The sequence below is a fragment of the Ochotona princeps genome, chromosome 8, assembly GCF_030435755.1.
Source record: "Ochotona princeps isolate mOchPri1 chromosome 8, mOchPri1.hap1, whole genome shotgun sequence".
In the NCBI taxonomy this organism is placed as follows: domain Eukaryota; kingdom Metazoa; phylum Chordata; class Mammalia; order Lagomorpha; family Ochotonidae; genus Ochotona; species Ochotona princeps.
The window spans coordinates 61,999,964-62,019,050 of NC_080839.1; the positions used below are offsets into that span (position 1 = coordinate 61,999,964).

Sequence of the window (19,087 nt, forward strand, 5' to 3'; positions counted from 1 at the left end):
CGACTCCTGGCTCTGCTCCTGAACGCAGGTTCCTGCCAGACCCTGGGGTGCAGCGACAGCTCGTGGAATTGGGTTCCAGCTCATGGAACTGGGACAGCTGGCAGTTCCCGGCTCCCAGCCATTGCACGCACTTAGGGAGTGGACCAACAGACCATAGTGCCTCTTGCTCTCTCTCTGGGTTGCGAGTCAGTGGGTCGGAATACTGTGTGTGTGTGTGTGTGTGTGTGTGTGTGTGTTCCTGTTTCTCCAGTATGTGAACAAATAGTCTTTCAAGTGCAAGGTAACAGAACCTTAGAAAAATAAGTATCTCTTTTATTTCTACTTCAAAATATACTGTATACATCTGAAACTCTAAGGGGAGGAAGCAGGCCAAGAAATTACAACATCATAAAAATAAGATTGAAATCTGAATTGCCCCGTTTCAGCCTCAGGCCTCTTCCAGCTGCTGAGCGGGCAGTGCGTCAGCTACCCGTCATCCTGCTGTCCGGTGGCAGCCCTCTGCTGGTGACCCTGCAGCTGCCTGCTGGTGGTCTGGCATCCAGGAGTCCCTGTAGAGTTTTGAGGACTTGCTCCGGCTGGCCGGCGGCCGCATCCTGCAGGCGGGAGCCCATCTGCTCCCACAGGCTCCTGGTCAGCCGGCGTACCACTGCACCCACATTACCACAGTGCCCAGGCAAGACGCCACTCCCCAGCATGTTGTTCAAGAAGTACCAGAGGACGGGCAGCACGTGGCGCTCCACAGCTTGAGGTTTCCGTGGGTAAGCCAAGGCCACCAGCGCTGTTGGGCAGAGAACAGGGGTGGGCACTTGAGCAGGGCATGCACCTCCTCTCCCATGGCAGCAACTCTGCCCGCTCAGAGCCCACAAAGGAAGCAGCTCGGGCTGGCCCACCACCACCCACGTGAGGATCCCAACAGGCTCCTGCAAGCCCAGGGCAGGGGCAAGAGGCAGCCACACCTGGTGACAAGCCTGACTGTGCCTGCCAGCTGTGCAAGCCTGAGCAAGCCACCCCCGCTTTTCGGAATCTTTCCCAAAACTGTCGAGAAAGGGAATTCAACGTAAATCAAGCTCTGAAAATGTTTAAAGATTTAATTTAAAAATACATATACGCGGATACTTCAAAAGGCCTGCCCAGAAGTCAAGGCATCCACATCCCGCGTGTTTGCAGCTGTGTTCAAGTCCTGCCTGTGGCTCCTGACGCAGCTTCCTGCAGAGCCTGGGGGCAGCAGAGCGTGGGGTAGCAGGGCTCAGCTCCCACGTCCCTTCTCCCAGCCTCAAGCAGAGTGGACTTTGTCCACTCCACGCCCGGCATTTGGAGAAATCTGAATTAAAGAAGTTATTCTGGTGCAATAATAATAACGTATAATCCATGTTCTTTGTATCCTTTATGAAGACCCCTCACATGCATGAATTTCAATCTGCTCTGCAATAAAATAAGCTTCTCTGTTGATCCCACTTCTCGTCTACATCACTGCCTAGGCGTGAGAGGCCACACGGGCACACACTGTTCTGAAGAGGGAAGTCAAGACGCGGTGAAGTGCTGCGGCAGATGGAAGCAGCTGGCAGGGAATAAAACCATCAGGGACCTCGCAGCATCCGGGGATGCCATGCACAGGGCACAGCAGCAGGCCACAAGGCATGGCTGCGGTTACAAGCCTTCAGGCTCTGCACAGACCCGCCCCCTTCATCAAAGCCTGGGTTTGCAAGGGTTATTCAACCCTCTCTAAACTCCAGAGAACCCAGCAGCCAGCTCCACCTGCCAGCCAACCCTCTATTGCCAGAGGACCTGCAGCCAGCGCCATGGGCTGTGCTGGGTCACCACACAGGGACCACACCAGCCATGGGGTATGGCCTCATTGCCACATGTGAGTTGGTGTGAGCCATGCTTGCTTGCCAAGCAGTCTGTTCTGCCTGTGGTCCTGCCAAGGTGAAGACAAACAAAAGCCGGGAGTGAGGCTGTGTGATTCACAGGCAGACACCAAGTCTCTGCCCCCAAACCCACCTGCTTCCAGCCCCTTGTGGCTCCATTTTCAGCTTAGAGCACCTCCAGATTCAGAGGCTGGCCTGGTGTTTTGCTTGACTTTTAATGAAACCCTCCATTTGCCTTCTCTCATAAGGCTATCAGCATCCAACCCCCACCCCGGGAGCCCCGAAGACCCTCTGATTTCAGAATCAACCCAAGGTATTAGGAGCCAGAGCCGACCTGGGTCTCTGCTCAACCCCGGAGCTCTTGCACTGGCACCTCTCACGGAGTACATATGCCAGGTGCACGGCCACCCCCCGCAGGGTTTCTTTATCCCAGCCTATGTTGCCTGCCCTCTGGAAACGTGTAGAGGTCACAGACCCTTCAGAAGCCAAAGGGTCATAATGCTCATAGAGGCAGGACTGTGCCCCGTGGAGACAACCCCAGCAGTGACCAGCACCAAGGGTCTCAAGCAGGAAGAATCGTTCTTGTGGGGGTCTGGCCCAGGTTCCCTCGGCACCAGCGGCTCCTTCTGGGTTCTTCCCCCACTGCTTCCCTTGAACGTGTGCCAAGCAACCCAAGTGTCTGGGTTGCAAGTGACTGGGAGACAGGTGGATGCCTCTGTGGGGTGTGCTCCTAAGAAGTGCACAGAGCCAGGGGGTGGAACCAGGCAGAGGAAGAGCGCCCAGCAGGGCTTGGTGGGCAGGGGAGTCAGGCGTGGACAGGCAAGGTGAGTGGCTGGGACAGCAGGGAGGGCTGCGTGCTGGTGCCGGGAGGCTGGGGAGAGGACACTCAGCGACACGCACACAGCGTGGAGGCTGTGACTGTGCAGCAGCTTCCGGTTCACATCCGACATTGCCCCCAAGGGACACTTCCCCACTCCCTTTTCCTGATCTCTATAAAAAGGACAATCTGAGGGTCTTCCTTGTGGGGGTGTCAAGAGGACTCCAGGATCCACTGCCTGCAAATCTGGGCAGGAAAAAAGGACCCAGGCCCGTGTGCGCCCCTCCAGGGGTCTGACATCATCCTATAGACAGCCTCAGAGCCCCGCAAGGATCCCAGCAGAAGGATGCCATGACCGGTCTGTTTCAGGGGGCCCGCCCACAGCCCTGGGCATAGAGACAGTCAGCTTCAGGCCACCCAAGACCCTACCCTTCTGAGGTCTGGGACAAAGGGCTGCTTTGGGCAAGCTACAAAACTGATCAAATTAAGTTAGGGAACCGCCCACGCCTAGAGCTGGAGGAGGCAACCGAGCCCGCGTCCTTCCCGGTGCTGCCACCAGAGGGAGCAGCTCTCGGCCTGTGGGCAGGTCCTTTCCTCCGCTGATGCCTGGAGCCCCGGCCAAGGACTCAGCTCCCCCTGGAAACCGGAATGCATGCATTTCAGAAGTTTCTGTATCAAAAGAATTCCATCTTTTGCTTGTGTTTTCCCACGAACTTGCCGAAGCAGCCTTGTGTAGTCCCAGCCCCGCTCTGGGCAGGGCCAAGGGCGCTGCAGCCGCGGCCACAGTCTTGGGCACTGAGCAAGGCACGCACCCTCTAGGGACCCTCCACCTGGAAGGGGCAGCCTCCTCTGATGCACACAGAGGTGCTCTGCGGGCCAGGGGAAGGTGCACAAACCCACTCCCTATCCTAACCAAAACAAAAATTTTCTTCTGGCAATGTAGAGTTATCACCAATAAATAAATAAAAATAAAATAAAGCCGGTCATGAGGGCGGGAGTTTAACCTAGTTCTGAGATGCCCACAGGCGTCACTGGAGTCCCTGGGTTGGACTGTGGCTCTGGCTCCCAGCTCCAGCTTCCTGGTAATGCACTCCGGCAATAGGGGATACCTCAAGTAATTGGATTCCCATTCCCCATGTGGAGGACCCCCGATGAGCTCCTTGCTCCTGGCTTCTGTCTAACCCAGTCCTGACCATTTCAGACATTAGGAGAGTGGAAGATGGGAGTTCTCTCTGTGTGTCTCTCAAATACTACGAATCTGAAAAGCAAGCTATCAAAAATGTGAAATGGCCTTTGGGGATTACTTCAGATCTAAGACAAGTGGGTGGCTTGGCCACATGCCAGAGAGAGGTACAGAAAGAAACTGGAAAGCCGCAGAGTCAGGGGTAGACGTGGTGCTCACCTGCCAGGCGCTCCGTGATGTCCAGCACCGCACGGCCACTCAGGAAACGCACCCGCCCCGCAAACGTCTGCAGAAGGCAGAGGTGGTCTACAAGAAAGACAGCATCAGTGGCCACGAGGCTGGGGGCCAGACCACGGCACCCGGTGCTCACGGGGCAGCTACCCACAGCGCCTGCACGGGGAGCTTGCCCGACCTGGGAACACATCCACTGTTCCAGGTCACACTGGAGCCACATGAAACAGCAAATGTGTGTGTGGTGCTGGGAAGACCGAGTGACCTGAAATGAACTCGCTATCAAGCGGGCCTCAGCTCCTGTCACAGATCTGACTCCTATTGTCTTTGCTCCTCAAAACAGGGCAGACGCATGAGAGAGAGCGAGAGAGAGCGAGAGAGAGAGAGAGCGAGAAGGAGGGGGGAAAAAGAAGGAAGAGATGGATAGATTTAAAAATTATAGATGAAAGGCATGGATGATGGAAGAGATGGGTGGATACATAGGAAATAATAAAAAGATGATAGATGAATAAAGACATAGATGAATGGGTAGACTGATGATTGACACATAATACATAAAAGCAGTGGATGATGGAAAAGATGATGGATGAATAGGCAGATAGGTGATTGCTAGATAAAAGACAAAGGGGACAGATGATGCCTAGATGGATAGAGACATGAATATGTACATATGCAAATGCGGTTTCAAGGGAATTGGAGGCACTGAACCATGTACACACCAGGTTAGGCACTGACTGCCCTCAAAGCCTGCCCTGGGTTCTAACCAATAGGACATGACCACGCCAAGGGACTGTGTGTCCCTCACTTGGAACTCACCCACACTCTCTGTGTCATAGGCTTCAAGCTGGGAACTAAACAAGTTGAGGTCCCCACCTCCACCCCTCAAGAGGCTCCTCTGGCAAGGACTTGACAAGGGTGGGAGCCAGTGTGTTCAGGAAACCGAGCCTGGGGCCTGATGCCAGGGTGGACAGCTTATCTTGGCCCGCCAGACCTTTTCCTTTAGCCCCTGCCTTCCTGGTTGATGGCTCATCAGCAGGAGCAGAGGCACCTGCCAGCCCGTTGGGAGGTGGGGAGGGGGCAGGAAGGGCGTAAGAGGAGGCAGGTGTGCATTGAGGGCATCTATTACCTCTCAATGACAAACAGAAAACCTCCCTGCCTGGCCTGGTTTCCCTTTGGCTTTGAACCCCAGACAGTCTGATACCCAGGTCCAGCACTAACAGACTTGCAGCCAGCAAAGTTCTTCCTCCGTCTGCCCCAATTCACCTCTTAGAAGATTGGAGGTCGGAGGGATGTTTAACCTCTTTTTCTGAATTGTCCCAGTGCCTCCCCACACCCCTCAACCCCAGGAGCACAGCTCACCCAGCTACCCAGCCAGCCCTGGACTGAAGGCCAGGACAGAATGCTTCCACACTGGAATCTTGACAGAAGTAGTAGCAGAGAGGCGTCACCAACAGGACAGCCACAGCCAGCAGGGAGCGGAGGTTCCAGAGTAAAAGATCCCTTTAGCATCCCAGATGTGTTTCCATAGTCAACTCCACAGGACCTCACCTGCCCCGAACTGGGAAGCCACCCCCTCCTTTCCACACATTCTCCAATCATTAAGCTTGAAGCCATGCCTTCCTCAGAAGGACATACAGACAAGCCTTGCCTTTTCCAGGCAAGCTGAGCTACCCAAGGAAATGCTCCAGACCAGCATGTTCTTGTACATCCATGTTGTCCCTGCCATGACTGGCTGGCGGGGGGGCGGGGAGTGGTCCCAGCACACCTGCCTGCCCGTGTTTTACAACCCCAGCAGTCGCAGCCTAGATCAGTGGGAGGCAGAGCAAGTAAGAGAACATCATTGTTTAAGGATGAGGTCGTGGGGTCTGTTTGCACCTGTCAGAGAGGGGAGGATGGGAGGCCTGCACAGATGTCCCCAAGGCGGCCCCAGCCCAGCGTCCTAAGGTCTCAGTCTGTTCTCTGCTATTAGAACAGACCACCACAGACTAGGAAACTTAACAACCACAGACGCTTGTCTGGCTTCAGGCTGGGATGCCCTGGGGATGCCCTGGCACCTGCTGAGGACCCTAGCGCTGTTTTATTCCATATGGGCACCGGTTCATGTCCTGGCTACTCTACTTCCCATCCAGCTCTCTGCTTGTGGCCTGGGAAAGCAGTCGAGTATGGCTCAAAGCCTTGGGACCCTACATGATGTGGGAGACCCGGAGGAAGCTCCTGGTTCCCGGCTTTGAATCAGTTCATCTCCAGCTACTGTGGCTACTTGGGGAGTGAACCAGGAGATGGAAAATCCTTCTGTCTCTCCTTCTCTCTGTAAACCTGCCTGTCCAATAAAAATAAAGAAATCTTTTTTAAAAGAAAAAAAAAAGAAATATATGAGATAATAAATGCCTGTTGCTTTAAAAATAAATAAGTAAAAATGAACCCAAGGACTTCCCCTCCTTGGTTACCTCCTACGATGCTCAATCTAGGACATTTTCTGGACACAACTGGAACTTCCCACCCCTGGCCTCTAACATGGCTTCCAGAGCCAAAACAAGAAGCCAACTTGGGGAACTTTCCCAAGGGACATCCACGGTGCTCTGCACACACAGTTGGTACTCAATCAGTGCTGTGGAGACCAGCATAGTGCCAAAACAGACACGGTTGGCTTATGGATCCCAGAGCACCAGGACTGCCTTCCCGCAGTGAAAGTTGCCCTGCTGAGTCGCTGCTGGGTCACACTCAAAGGGAGTGACAGATAACACAGCAAGTGGGCAGGGTGCGAACCACCTGTGTTTGAACCCTAGCTTTTCAACATTTTTTTCTATGTGAGGTTAGACAAGCCACTTTGTCTCCTTCTGCCTGAGTTTACCCCTCTACGGAACAGGGATGGGATGAATACCTTTGTTCTGAAGATGCTGTGAAAGTTAAAGGAGTTAACATAATGCTTAGGTCCATGTCTCAGGACTGTGGTGAGTATTAACCATCAATGCTACTATTATCACCCTGGAATGATCTCCAAGTCCCACCTTGGAGAGACCAATCAAGAGGTTGGAATCTAACCAGTGCAAGTGACCAGCCAGGTCCCCCAGCCTTCCCTGGAGTTTCCACTGGCTTGTCTGGCACCGCACAAGGAAGTCCAGACCAGCCCTGCATTGATGAGCTGGTTTCCAAAGCCATGCAACAGAGTGGAAACAGCCACCAGTGGCAAACTGGAGACCCCTCTTCCCTGGGCTCCAGCTCCTCTGTCCACAGGGCAGGGGCCACAAGCTTCTGTCATTTCCTATTCAGCCAAATTCCCAGGCTGCCAGGCCACACCACCCTCAGGCCACGGGAAGCAAGAGATGAGGTTTTAAGAAACTGAAAACCACATAGTACAGATGGTGGTAGCAAAGACACAAGAATCCCACTGGACCCCCAACAACAAGCAAGACTCAGAAAGTTACATGTGTCATAGCTGGCTTCTCAGTAGCTGCCTCATCTGTCCAACTCAGGACAAAACTGGGAATCCACCTGCACTGAAATGCATGATTTTTGGCACATCACTATGAAATGACTGTTCAAAATAATTCAAGCATAAATGCTCACACTCTGATTTTTTTTAAAAGCAGGGCGCAAATTCACACATTTAATGCCACAACTAAGTCCACAAAGAAACACAGAAAAAAAGTCTCAAAGAAAAATGAGGGGCAGGCATTGGGCCTAGCAGTTAACTACCTGGGCACAGTACCCTACTCTGGCTGCTTACAGAAGGCAACAGTGATGGTTCAAGAAATTGGATTCCTGCCATTCACATTGATTGAGTCCCAGGTACCACACTTGGCCCCCAGTCTGGCCCAGGGTCGCTGTGAACATTCGGGGAATAAAACAGCAGATAGGAGTTCTCCTAATATCCCTGACTCTGAATTAAAAACAACAATGACAAAAACAAACACTTTGAAAAAATAAAAATTTAAAAATCATTAAAATGCTAAAAAGTTCATCACAAATATAAATAGTGTTTTTAAGGAGCTAGAAGTTATTAGAAGAGTTTTCTTCCTTCCAAATGCTTTGTGTTTTCCATTTTCTCGGTACTTAATAACTATTGCTTTTTAAACTTTTTCGTATCTGAGAAGCAGATTTACAGAGAGAAGAGAGACTAAGAGAAAAAAGAGTTCTTCCCATGAGGCTGAGCTGACCCAAAGCCAGAAGCCAGGGGTCTCCCTGGGTCTCCCCTGTGGGTGTAGGGACCCAAGGTGTTGGGCCATCCTCCACTGCTTTCTCAGGTCATAAGCAGGGAGCTAGATAGGAAGTGAAGCAGGCAGGACTAGAACCAGCGCCCTTATGAGATGCTGGCACTGCAAGGTGGAGGATTAGCCTGTTTTGCCAGCCCCAATAAGTATGGCTTTTACAGTAATGGAAAGTAAACTTTCTATTTCTTAGTTAACTTAAAAGAATACATGGTGCCATGTAGAAGACTGCAAAATAACATAAGAAACTGACTATTGTTAAATGAAAGAGCCAAAGTCAGCATTATATGTACATTACGATTTTTCACTAGGGAAATTTGTATACCAATAGATAAGAAATAGAAAATGACATATTTCTAAACAGTTGCTATGTTGAGGAGGCATCACAGATGGGTTTTTTAATTCAACTAACAATGTGATACTGAGAGTATGATTCATACAAAGCAATGAATTTAAAATCAGACAGCAAAATAGTGAAATTGGACCTGAAGCCACCCCCATTCCAAGCTTATCTGCTGTCCCCAGCACTGGCTGGGAGCTAGACTCAATTAAAAGAGTGTCTGGTGGCCCTGAGCAGCCTGAACTGGTGGTCTGACCCAGAGGGGATGAGCTGTCGGCAGCCTGACGCTTTCATTAGTGTGGGTCCCCCCGTAGCTAACCCAGCCACAGGGCCCGGCAGGCTGCCGGCAGCATCAGCCTGCACTCCGCAGGTCTCGATGCTATCAGAGAGCCCCCAAGGCAGGCAGTGATGGGCAGACAGCTGCCCAATGTTTCTCCTTCCTCAGCACTCCCAAAGGGGACATGGACCGAAGCCCCCACCCATGCCGTGACAAACACAGCGCTCAACTTCACCCATGCTGGAGAGAACAAAGAACCAGTCCAAGACAGTGACTCTGGTGAATGGGTCCACCACCACATTGTAGAATCCAGAGGGAATGGCAGAGGTCACCTGTGACGGCCAGCATCTTGGATGGTCTGGGCTGTCTGGGCTCCATGGCAGAAGACAGCCTGACCAGGCGCCATTCTCGGTCCCTTTGATCCCACAGTTAGCAGGAAACCCAGTGACTGGCTAAACGGTTGCTTTGTGACTTCTTGGAGCCTGGAATCCCAGGGGCATGGAAAGCAAGCTCTGGAGAAAATTTTTCCCATTTAAGGACTCCAAGCATTTCCAAAAGGGGCCACAGGGCAATAATTCTGCCTTTCTCCCCCGACTCTGACCAAGGAACCACTAAGACCACCAGGCTCAACTCGGATGGCTTGGGGAGGCCACCGCCACTGCCCCCTGAGCCAGCTCTGCTGCCACCCCCCATCCAGGCCCCTGCAGAGTGGGCACTGTGGGAGGCTTCGTCACATACACGCACCTCAGCCTTTGCAGGCCAGATTCAGGCCACGCCAGCAGGTGAGAACCATCCTGGCTCTGACCTGCACGGAAGTAGCATCCAGCTGTCACCACACAGATAACACTTTCAATTCCAAGGTTGCAGGCTGAACTGAGAAGATGTGACTCACGGGAAAGCTCATGATCACACCGGCCAAAATTACCTAGAGCCAGGGCAATGCATTTCCTCGTGTGGTTCCACAGGAACCCCCTGCCTGGGATGTATCGGACTCTATGCATCCCTGAAGAGCAAATCCATCTATTCCCTCCAAGCCTGAGCACTGACCTCAGTGTTACACAGGAAGACAGTTGCCCCTCACACCTGCTCCATTCTCCCTGCATCCAAGTCCTTGGAGGATGGACCAGGTAAGGCATCACGAGCCACATCCAAAGAAATGGAAAACATAGGCCTGGTTCTGGCAGGTGCGACCCTGACTGTGGCACAGCCAGACCTCTGCAGCTTGAATGTGTTTTTTCCACTTTGAGGTCCACGTGTTGGATGCTTGAACTCAATGTTAACAGTACCGGGAGGTGGCACATATTCTAACAAGTGGAGTCATTATGTCCCTGGAGGCCTCATCTGCACAATCGGATCCTGCTGGACTGTGACAGTGAGTCTGTTCCCATGGCCCTGAGTTCTGGGTCCCTGGGTCCCTGTATCCCATGTGCCTCCAACTATCAAGAGACCCTCACCAAGGCCAAGTCAAAACAAGTGTCATGTTCTGGGACCTCAAGAGCTGGGAGCTTAAGAAACCTCTTTTGTCTATACATTGCTCTGCCTCAGGTATTTTGTTATAGCAACCAGTGAAGGACCAGCCATCCCAGTCACCCTCCTCTCCATATTATGGAGGGGACCCAACTTCACAGCAATGCAAGACATCAGGCTCTGCTGCCCAAAGCTCCAGACAGCTCCACCACACTCAAGGAGAACCGCAAACCGAAACAGCAAGAAGAGGAAGAGTTAAAAATCCCTTTCCCCAGGTGTGGGTGCTTATCCTCTTCAAATAGCTAAAGCCTATTTTGCTTGGTGCAAGTTTTCCCAATAAATCCAGGGCCCGCAGTGATTTACCAAAGCCTTGGTTATTGGCAACAGCAATCTCACTTACCCAGGCAGCGCAAAGAACAAGCTGTAATTTAGAGCGGGATTTATATTGTTTGTTCTACAGCAACAAACTCAGCAAATCATAAATTCCCTCTGAGATGAAATGCGGAAATTGACAATATTTATGAGCTCCAGAGCAGAGAAGGGTTTGACCAGGCCTTTGATTTGTAACCAAAACTTCTCCTGGAGGTTCCAGCCAAGGACAAGGCGGCTGTCCCAGCCTTGGGGAGCTGGCCCTGGGCCAGGGTGTGGGGGGACAATGTACCAGGCAGTGTTTCCAGCCTCCAGCCTCACCAGGACACTTGGGGCTGCTCACCTGGACATCTGCAACAAGATAGCTAAAGGCACTTTTCAACCAGAAGCTTCCTCACAACTTATTTGTGAAAACCCACCATTCCACTGGTCTGGACTTACTTCTATTATCACAGCACGCCTGAACTTCCGAGCTTGCACTTTCCTCTATGTATAGATCTGCCAAATGCCACCTTCTAGTCATCCATGAAAAGAATAAGAGAGGAGTCAGTATTGTGGCATAGTGGGTCAGGCTGCTACCTGCAGCATCAATATCAGACTGCCAGTTTGAGTCTGAGCTGCTCAGCTTCTGCTCCAACCACCTGCTAATGTGCAGGGAAAAGTATCAGAAAATGGCCCTGGTGGTTGAGACCCTGCCACCCATGGGGGACTCTAAACAGCATTCTAGGGTCCTGGTTCTGGGCTCCTGGCCCAGCCCCAGTCATTGCAGCCGTTTGGGGAGTGAACCTGAAGATAAAAGTGCTCTCTTTCTCTCCCCCTGGATCACTCTGCTTTTCAAATACATAATATACATCTTTGGGGAAACAGAGTGCAAATGCTTCATCCAGAACAGCAGTATACACATTCAAAACAACAACAACAACAACAACAACAACAGGAAGGACAGAAGTAGATGCTGCACGAACTCTCCCTAACGCTCAAAAAGCAAGTTGAGGAACAGATGTTTCCTCGCCCTTCCTGATGTCTCCTCCAAAGCTCCCTCTTTCTGCTCTTCCCTCGCCCACCCTCTACTCCCTCTGCCCTCCCCACCCTTTACCACAAATCCCGCTCCCCCACCTCTGGCCTTCTTGGACCCTCCCAGCACACCTAATCAAGCCCTGGAAAGAGAGAAGGTTCCATCACCTTCCTCATGCGGCAATGAAGCTAGGCCAGGCCATCTCCACATCACATCCACTTCCAAGTGGTCTGGACACATGGGTGCCCTGTGCGTGGAAAACCCTGCCAGCCAGAGCTGTAGAAGCCCTAGGGTGCCAGTCTGCCCAATGAAGCCTTGGGGGCAACATTTGGCTAGAGACTGCTCAGGGCCGTTGGCCACTCTGCTGCAGGAGGCTGTGGGAGCCGGGAGGCCCGCAGCTCACCCAGGTTCTGGACCATGGCATCCAGCACAACGGCAGCGGCAGCAGAAATCCCTGAGTTCTTGGAGTTGAGGTTGTCTGCAACAGCGACCGTGACGGACAGCAGCATGGGCTGCAGGCTTCCTTTGAGGACGGGGATCATCTTGGCAAAGGCCTCCAGCGCCCACTGGTTCACCTTCTTGTTCGAATCCTGAAGCCTTGGCGTGAAGGCATCGAAGACCTAGGGAGAGAACAGACACCAAAAGTGTATCCAAGCTGGCCAGGAGTCCCAGAGCACCAGGCACCTGGAGCCCACCCTGCTCTGGCAAGCACCTTGGCATTCTAGAGAGAAGTCCTCCAGTGTTTGCCACAACAGTCCAAGGGATGAGCAACTTGTTGTCCCAAAAGGGGAAGTGAGCATGAGGCCTCACCACATGTAGGACATCTTGTTAGGTGCCCTGTACCCTTGCCCTGAGCCACCTTAGCAAACCATGAGGCCTCAGTTATCACCCTACCTCCTCACAGACAACAACTGAGGCAGGGAGAGGCCAAGTGACTTGCCTCAGATCACACAGCCAGTAAGAGACTGGCATGGCCACCCAGGGCTGCTGGCTCTAAGCCAGGGCCCTTCCTCCCTGCTGTGTGTGTAGCCACTGTCAGGAGCCCCCCCTGGAAGAAGCAGACTCCTGCCTGGCTGTTCAGCCGCTGAAAGGCTCCTCCTACTCCTGACCCACCGCTCCAGCCACTCAGGCTCCGTCCCCAGGCATTCTGCACTTAACTAACCAGAGGCAAGCCACAGCCCTAGGCGCTACTCTCTACCTCCGCCTTGTACCCTCCTCATCATCAACCCTGCAGAGGAACGAGAGCTCCAGAGCATCTCAGAGGCTTTCCAAGGTGCCCAGGAGAAGGCCTGGCCCCTCAGCTGCCCCAAGCAGTCTTCATTTTCTTTCTTAAGATGTATGGATTTGGGGCCCAGCACCATGGCCTAGCAGTTAAAATCCTTGCCTTGAATGCGCAGGGATCCCATACAGGCTCTGGTTCTAATCCCGGCAGCCCCCACTTCCCATCCAGCTCCCTGCTTGTGGTCTGGGAAAGCAGTTGAGGATGGCCCAAAGTCTTGGGACCCTGCACCCATGTGGGAGACCTGGAAGAGTTTCTGGTTCCTGGCTTCAGATCGGTGCAGAACCAGACGTTGCAGTCACTTGAGGAGTGAATCATCCGACAAAGGATATTTCTCTCTGTCTCTCCTCCTCTCTATATATATCTGACTTGGCAATAAAAATAAATAAATCTTTGAAAACAAATTATGGATTGGGCCCAGCGCAGTAGCCTAGCGGCAAAATCCTTGCCTTGAATGCTCCAGGATCCCATATGGGCACTGGTTCTAATCCTGGCAGCCCTGCTTCCCATCCAGCTCCCTGCTTGTGGCCTGAGAGTGCAGTAGAGGACAGCCCAGGACCTTGGGACCCTGCACCCATGTGGGAGACCTAGAAGATGCTCCTGACTTCTGGCTTCAGATCAACTCAACTCCAGCCTTGCGACCGCTTGGGGAGTGAATCATCGGACAAAAGATCTTCCTCTCTGTCTCTCGTCCTCTCACTTTCTAATAAAATAAATCTCTAAAGCAAAAGATTTATTTGGGCCTACCATGGTAGCCTAGTGGCTGAAGTCCTCGCCTTGCACAAGTCAGGACCCCATATGGGCATCGTATTGAATCCTGGCAGCTCCACTTCCCATCCAGCTCCCTGCTTGTGGCCTGGGAAAGCAGTCAGGGATGGCCCAAAGCCTTGGGACCCTGCACCCGCATGGGAGACCCAGAAGAAGCTCCTGGCTCCTGGCTTTGAATCAGCTCAGCTCTGGCTGTTGCGGCCGCTTGGGGAGTGAACTAGCAGATGGAAGATCTTTCTGCCTCTCCTGTTCTCTGTTACTCTGACTTTCCAATTAAAAATAAATAAATTTAAAACCAGATTTATGGATTTATTTGAAAGTTGGAGTTACAAAGAGAGAGAGCAGGAGAGACAGATCTTCCATCCACTGGTTCCACTCCCCAGATTCCACAACAGCCAGGGCTGCGCCAGGCTGGAACCAAGAGCCAGGAGGTCAGAGCGTCCTCCAGGCCTCCTGTGTGGGAAGCAGGGGCCCAAAGCCTTCGCTGCTTTCCTGGGTGCATTAGCAGGGAGCTGGATCAGAAGCGGAGCGGCTGACACATGAGTTGGCATCCATGTGGGTCGCTGACATTACAAGGATGGCTTTACCTGCTACGCCACAGTCCCACCCCACTCAGGTAGCCTAAATATGCTTCCTGAGTGCCTTAAGTCCCAAGAGACCTGGCACAATGCCCAGCTACTCTTTTCTGACACTTCTAAACTGGAGCCGCCCCCCCCCCCCCCAGGGAGACAGGCAGGAGGGCAGCGGGAGCCAGGGCTGGCTAGGCCTCACCTGCACCAGGTTGGCCGTGATGAGCTCTGGCTTGGTTTCACAGTGCTCCAGGAGCCGCCCCACGCCGTCCATCCGGGACTGGTAGTCCTTGGCCTCCAGCAGCCGCATCAGCTCCCGGAGCTGCTCCACTCTCTCGGTGCCACCCCTCACAGAGGCGCGCAGCCCCACCAGGCGTGGGCCATTGGAGCTAAGCCTGTGTGCAAGAAACATCTGACCCCTTGAATACATGCCTTAGAACTACAGACCTGGCTGGGTCTCAGCTATGACCTGGATGCACACATCCACTCTGGGGCTACCCTTGGCCATGGGCAAGCAGAGTGCGCCTCAACTGGCAGCCTTGCACATGGAGCACGAAGCGACAAGAGTGGCCATACCCCTCCTCCGTGGGCAGCCCGTTCTCATATGCCAGCAGACTCCGGGACACCTTGCGCCCTTTGGCAGATGGGACTTCATCACTATCTTCTGTTCCCTTGAAAAACACAAACAGAACATGAACCAAAAAGCGTGCCTCTGTGAGAACACCCCCTCCCACCTAGGAGAGCACTCGCGCCCTTTCAGAACCCCGGAAGGATCCGGGGCAGAGCTCAAAGCTCCCATTTTACAGGTGAAGCTGTGGAAGCTCTGGGAGGCTCCAGGGACACAAACAAAAAGAGACCAAGTGTGAACAGAGAGGATGGAATCTCACTCCCCTCAGCTGCCGGGCATAGCGGGTGAAACGAAAGCCATCCGGCATACCCTCCTCACTCCCCTGACCCACTCAAGGGCTGCCAGGCACCATTCCAATCCACCAAACCCAAAAGACCACAACGCACTCGCTCCCCCAGCAACTCACCCACTGCTTAATGGCTGCCATGACCTTCCGCAAGTCATGAGACGGGAGGGACTGCTTCAGAAACGCATCAAACTTGGCGTTAGCCATCAGGGCGTTCACCATCTTCCGGCCGTAGAACCTGCCATCAGAGGAAGTGCAGGAAGAGGAAACAGCCTCCGAATTCATGACAGTTCTGCCCTCCTGCTCTGCCCCACGGCCCTCACTCCTGCAAGGAAGCCTGGGATGCTGTCTCCAAGCTTAAATCTCAAACTTCAAGCTAGTCATGGAAGAACTCATAGCAGCCAGAATCCCATTAGCAACAGAAAATCACTACTACAGCTTTACAGTTCCTTACAGTCTCTCTTCTATGCACAATCACTTTACCTGATGCCAGAATGTTATCCACAAGTCACACCGAGCCTCCTCATTTACCATCGGTCATCTCCTCACGTCATGTAAAAGCTCTTTGCAAATATCCTTTATTTTTTTTTTTTTAATTGAAAGGCAGCCAAACAGACAGAGTCCTCATCTGCTGGTTCCCTCCCCAAATGTCCCCAGACAGCCAGGCTTAGGCCAGGCAAAACCAGGAACTAGGAACTCATTCCAGGGCTTCCACATGGGCAGGGACCCAGCTGATCTCAGCTGGAGGCTGGAGCCAGACCTCAAACCCAGGCCCTCACTACGAGATGCAAGCATCCCAAGGGGCATATGAAGCACCTCGCCAAAAGCCCGCCCCATAACCTTCCTTCCCACCTGCCACACAGGATTTCATCAACAGCTATCCCAACATATACTTCACATTTTTTCTGCTGTGAGACACTTGGAAGTCTGAAGAAGACAGCCAAAAGGAAGGAGTGGTCAACTAGCCCTGAAAAATAGTGGTGGAAGAGGGGAGGAAATCAAGGAAGACTTCATAAAAGAGGTGAGCCTTAGGTTGGGACTCAAAAGATGAGTAGGAGTTCACATATGGGGAGGGAGTAGGAGGAGAAGGGCATTCCAGGGTCATGACACAATTCAACATGCCAGCAGGATATGGCTGGAGGCCAGTGGGCAGGGGCTGGGCAGAGGAAGGGCACAGCTGCAGAAGAAGGCAGTCCATGTCAGCAAGGCTTGAAGGAGTCAGGCCTCAACCCTCAGGCCGGGGGACAATGAGGGGTGATCTGATTTGCCTGTTGGTCAACAAGCCTTGCAGCAGTGGACAACGCACTGGTGGGCACATGGCTAGGGGCAGGGAGACCCAGAGGCCACCATGCCAGTCCAGGAGTGATAAAGATCTGAAATAAGGCATCAGAGTGTGGGTGAGAAATGGCAGGTCAGAACTGCCAAAGGCTTGAAACCGCAGGATCTGGCAGCCAGAGGCACAGCAGGAAGCATCTAGAATTATCATAGTTCATCCAACCTAAGAATCCATTGATTGTATACCATTTATCTCCCACTTCAAAAAAACCTGGCAACTTCCACCATCTTCCATGATGCTGCCCCATGTTGGAAGTCAATCCTTTCACACACCACATGGATATTTTTCCTCCCTTAGGTCGGGTCAAGGTCATGAATATTGTAAGGTTAACGTGAAACTGTGCCCATTCGTTCAACAATGAAGTTTGCCCTACTGATGTCTAATAGATGCCCGTGCTGTTTTTTATACCGTTTCTCAGATCAGTAACCTTTCATTTCAACGTCAAATGCTGGTGGAATATTTTTAAGATGTTTGAAATGGCAAACTCAGCAATTCTCCAAGGAGCCTGCAAAATGCCTAATGCCATCTTCTTTTTTTTTTTTTTTCCAAAATGCCTTTTTAAAATAAACCATGAGTTGACAAGCACAGAAAGGCTCGTCCTATAGTTTCCTCAATGCGAGCTGGAATTCAAAAGTTGACTCTGTGAGCAACAATGGCGGAGCAACGATTCCTTCTGTGGAGTCAACCCCAAATGATAGTGCTGCCTGTGCACCAGCAACTGTGGGACACTTCTGACTGTCAGACACACACTACTTTCAAACATTCATGTGGGAGGGAGGCATGTGTGTCTCAGACCAGCTGAAGTGTGGGAACTCCCACTTAGCATCCTGGGTGGCTGGGTGACCAGCGCTGCCTTTGGACAAGCAATGAGCTCCTTAAGGGACGCTTTGCTCTGAAGACGACAGTAGGACGTGGGCTGCAGGGTCCAGGGTGGTACTGCGGATCCAGCACCGATGCTCAGATGCGAGTGTGAGCTATGGAGAGTGGCCGGGAGGCATCAGAGCCCCACGGATGGTCAGGGCCACAAGAAGTGAAGGGTGTGGGGGCAGCCACCTCCACACAGACAGTACAGGACAAGTACAAGGGGCAGAGTCATGCTAACAGGGAGCAGGGGTTCAGGGAAGCAAAAGGAAGTGTAGCCAACATCACTGAAAGAGAGAGGAAGGTCAGACTGCAGAGGGATGCCACAGCCGGAGGGCCGGTGGGTCCTGCCTCCACTTCCCTCCTGAAAATCTAACGCCAGCCTAGCAGCTTCTCCACGGCTGTCTCAGCTTTCAGCCACTGGCACTGTGCTCACATTGGGGTTGGTTTAAATATCTCAAATCCTCTTTGAAAGCCTCTCTGTGCACATCCTGTTGGCTCTGTCTCCAAAACACACCCTAAGCCACCTGCTACCCTCCTCATCAATAGAGAAAGACACTCATAGTCAGTAAGCAAGGGGGGAAAGCTGGGAAAGTGCCTTGAGCTGGAGCCTCTACCTGTCAGCCAGATGGACAGAAAGCAGAGGTGCAGAGACGCAGGGAGAGCTGCATGGCGGCACAGCTGTGAGGGTGGTGGACCTGGGTGCCACACTGCTTCTGGGCTAACTGCCAAATACCTTCCCATGGGGCCAGGGGCATCAATGGCAGGCCTTGGCATTGGTGCCCTTCACAGTGGTGAAGTGGGAGGCGGGTTGGGAGGTGGGAGGGTTACATAGCTGCACCCCTCCAGGCACATCTTTGGACACAAAACCTGCCAGATGTAACCGCCTGGAGCCCTACACCTCGGAAGGTAGGCATGGCCCCTGGAGCCCGGCTGGTCCTCAGCAGCCGTGGGGGAGCCTCACTCACATCCAAACCCAAGTGGTGATCAGGTGCCCAAATCCAAGGTCTGATACACAACCTCAGGGGAGCTACCTGCCACTGCCCATTCCCCTGCTCCATCTACCTGGCTGGCATACTCCTTGGCCACACTGGTGCCCATCCTGGGGCCTTTGTGCCACCCCCTTTGCCTGGTGTCTTGACCCCAGATCCTCTCTGATCATTCAATCCCCAACTCAAGCCTCATTCTTTCAAAATGATCTGCCCCAACCCTGAGCCCCGACCCCATCTGTCACTGCATCTTGGCTTTTTCCTTCCTATCCCTTCTGTGGATCTAAAATCAATCCTAAGCCTAAGGGCTTCTCTATGACCTGTCTCCCCTTGCCAGGAGGTAAGCTCCAAGACAATAGGGGTTTGATTTTTCTTATTCACTGCAGTAGCAATAATAGCAAAATGCATGCTCCTGAAGCCTCTCTCCCTCTCTCTCTAAAATGATGGGTCTAACAGCATGTGGCTGGCTGGGGAAAAGGAAGAGCAGCAATGCAGTGGGTGGAGGGGGGATGGAAGGTGAACAAGGGTGAACAAGGTGTCCCACCTTGGCCATGATGTGGGAGGGAGGTGGATGACAGCTGCAAGGAGAGGATGTC

At 52.7% G+C, this 19,087-nt stretch overlaps 1 protein-coding gene across 3 annotated transcripts in view; it reads right to left on the reverse strand.

The window, feature by feature from the left end:
* Positions 1–420: 420 nt before the first annotated feature.
* The window catches only part of TOGARAM2 (TOG array regulator of axonemal microtubules 2), a 33,416-nt gene continuing 14,749 nt past the window's right edge, over positions 421–19,087 (reverse strand). For all 3 annotated transcript variants that reach the window (XM_058667428.1, XM_058667427.1, XM_004582884.2), the window contains 6 exons: positions 15,426–15,543; positions 14,968–15,062; positions 14,594–14,786; positions 12,179–12,395; positions 4,088–4,174; positions 421–778 (listed from right to left, as the gene is read on the reverse strand). In XM_058667428.1, coding sequence (XP_058523411.1) covers positions 462–778; positions 4,088–4,174; positions 12,179–12,395; positions 14,594–14,786; positions 14,968–15,062; positions 15,426–15,543 — 1,027 coding nt within the window. In that variant the 3' untranslated portion in view covers positions 421–461. The remainder of the gene's footprint in view (positions 779–4,087; positions 4,175–12,178; positions 12,396–14,593; positions 14,787–14,967; positions 15,063–15,425; positions 15,544–19,087) is intronic.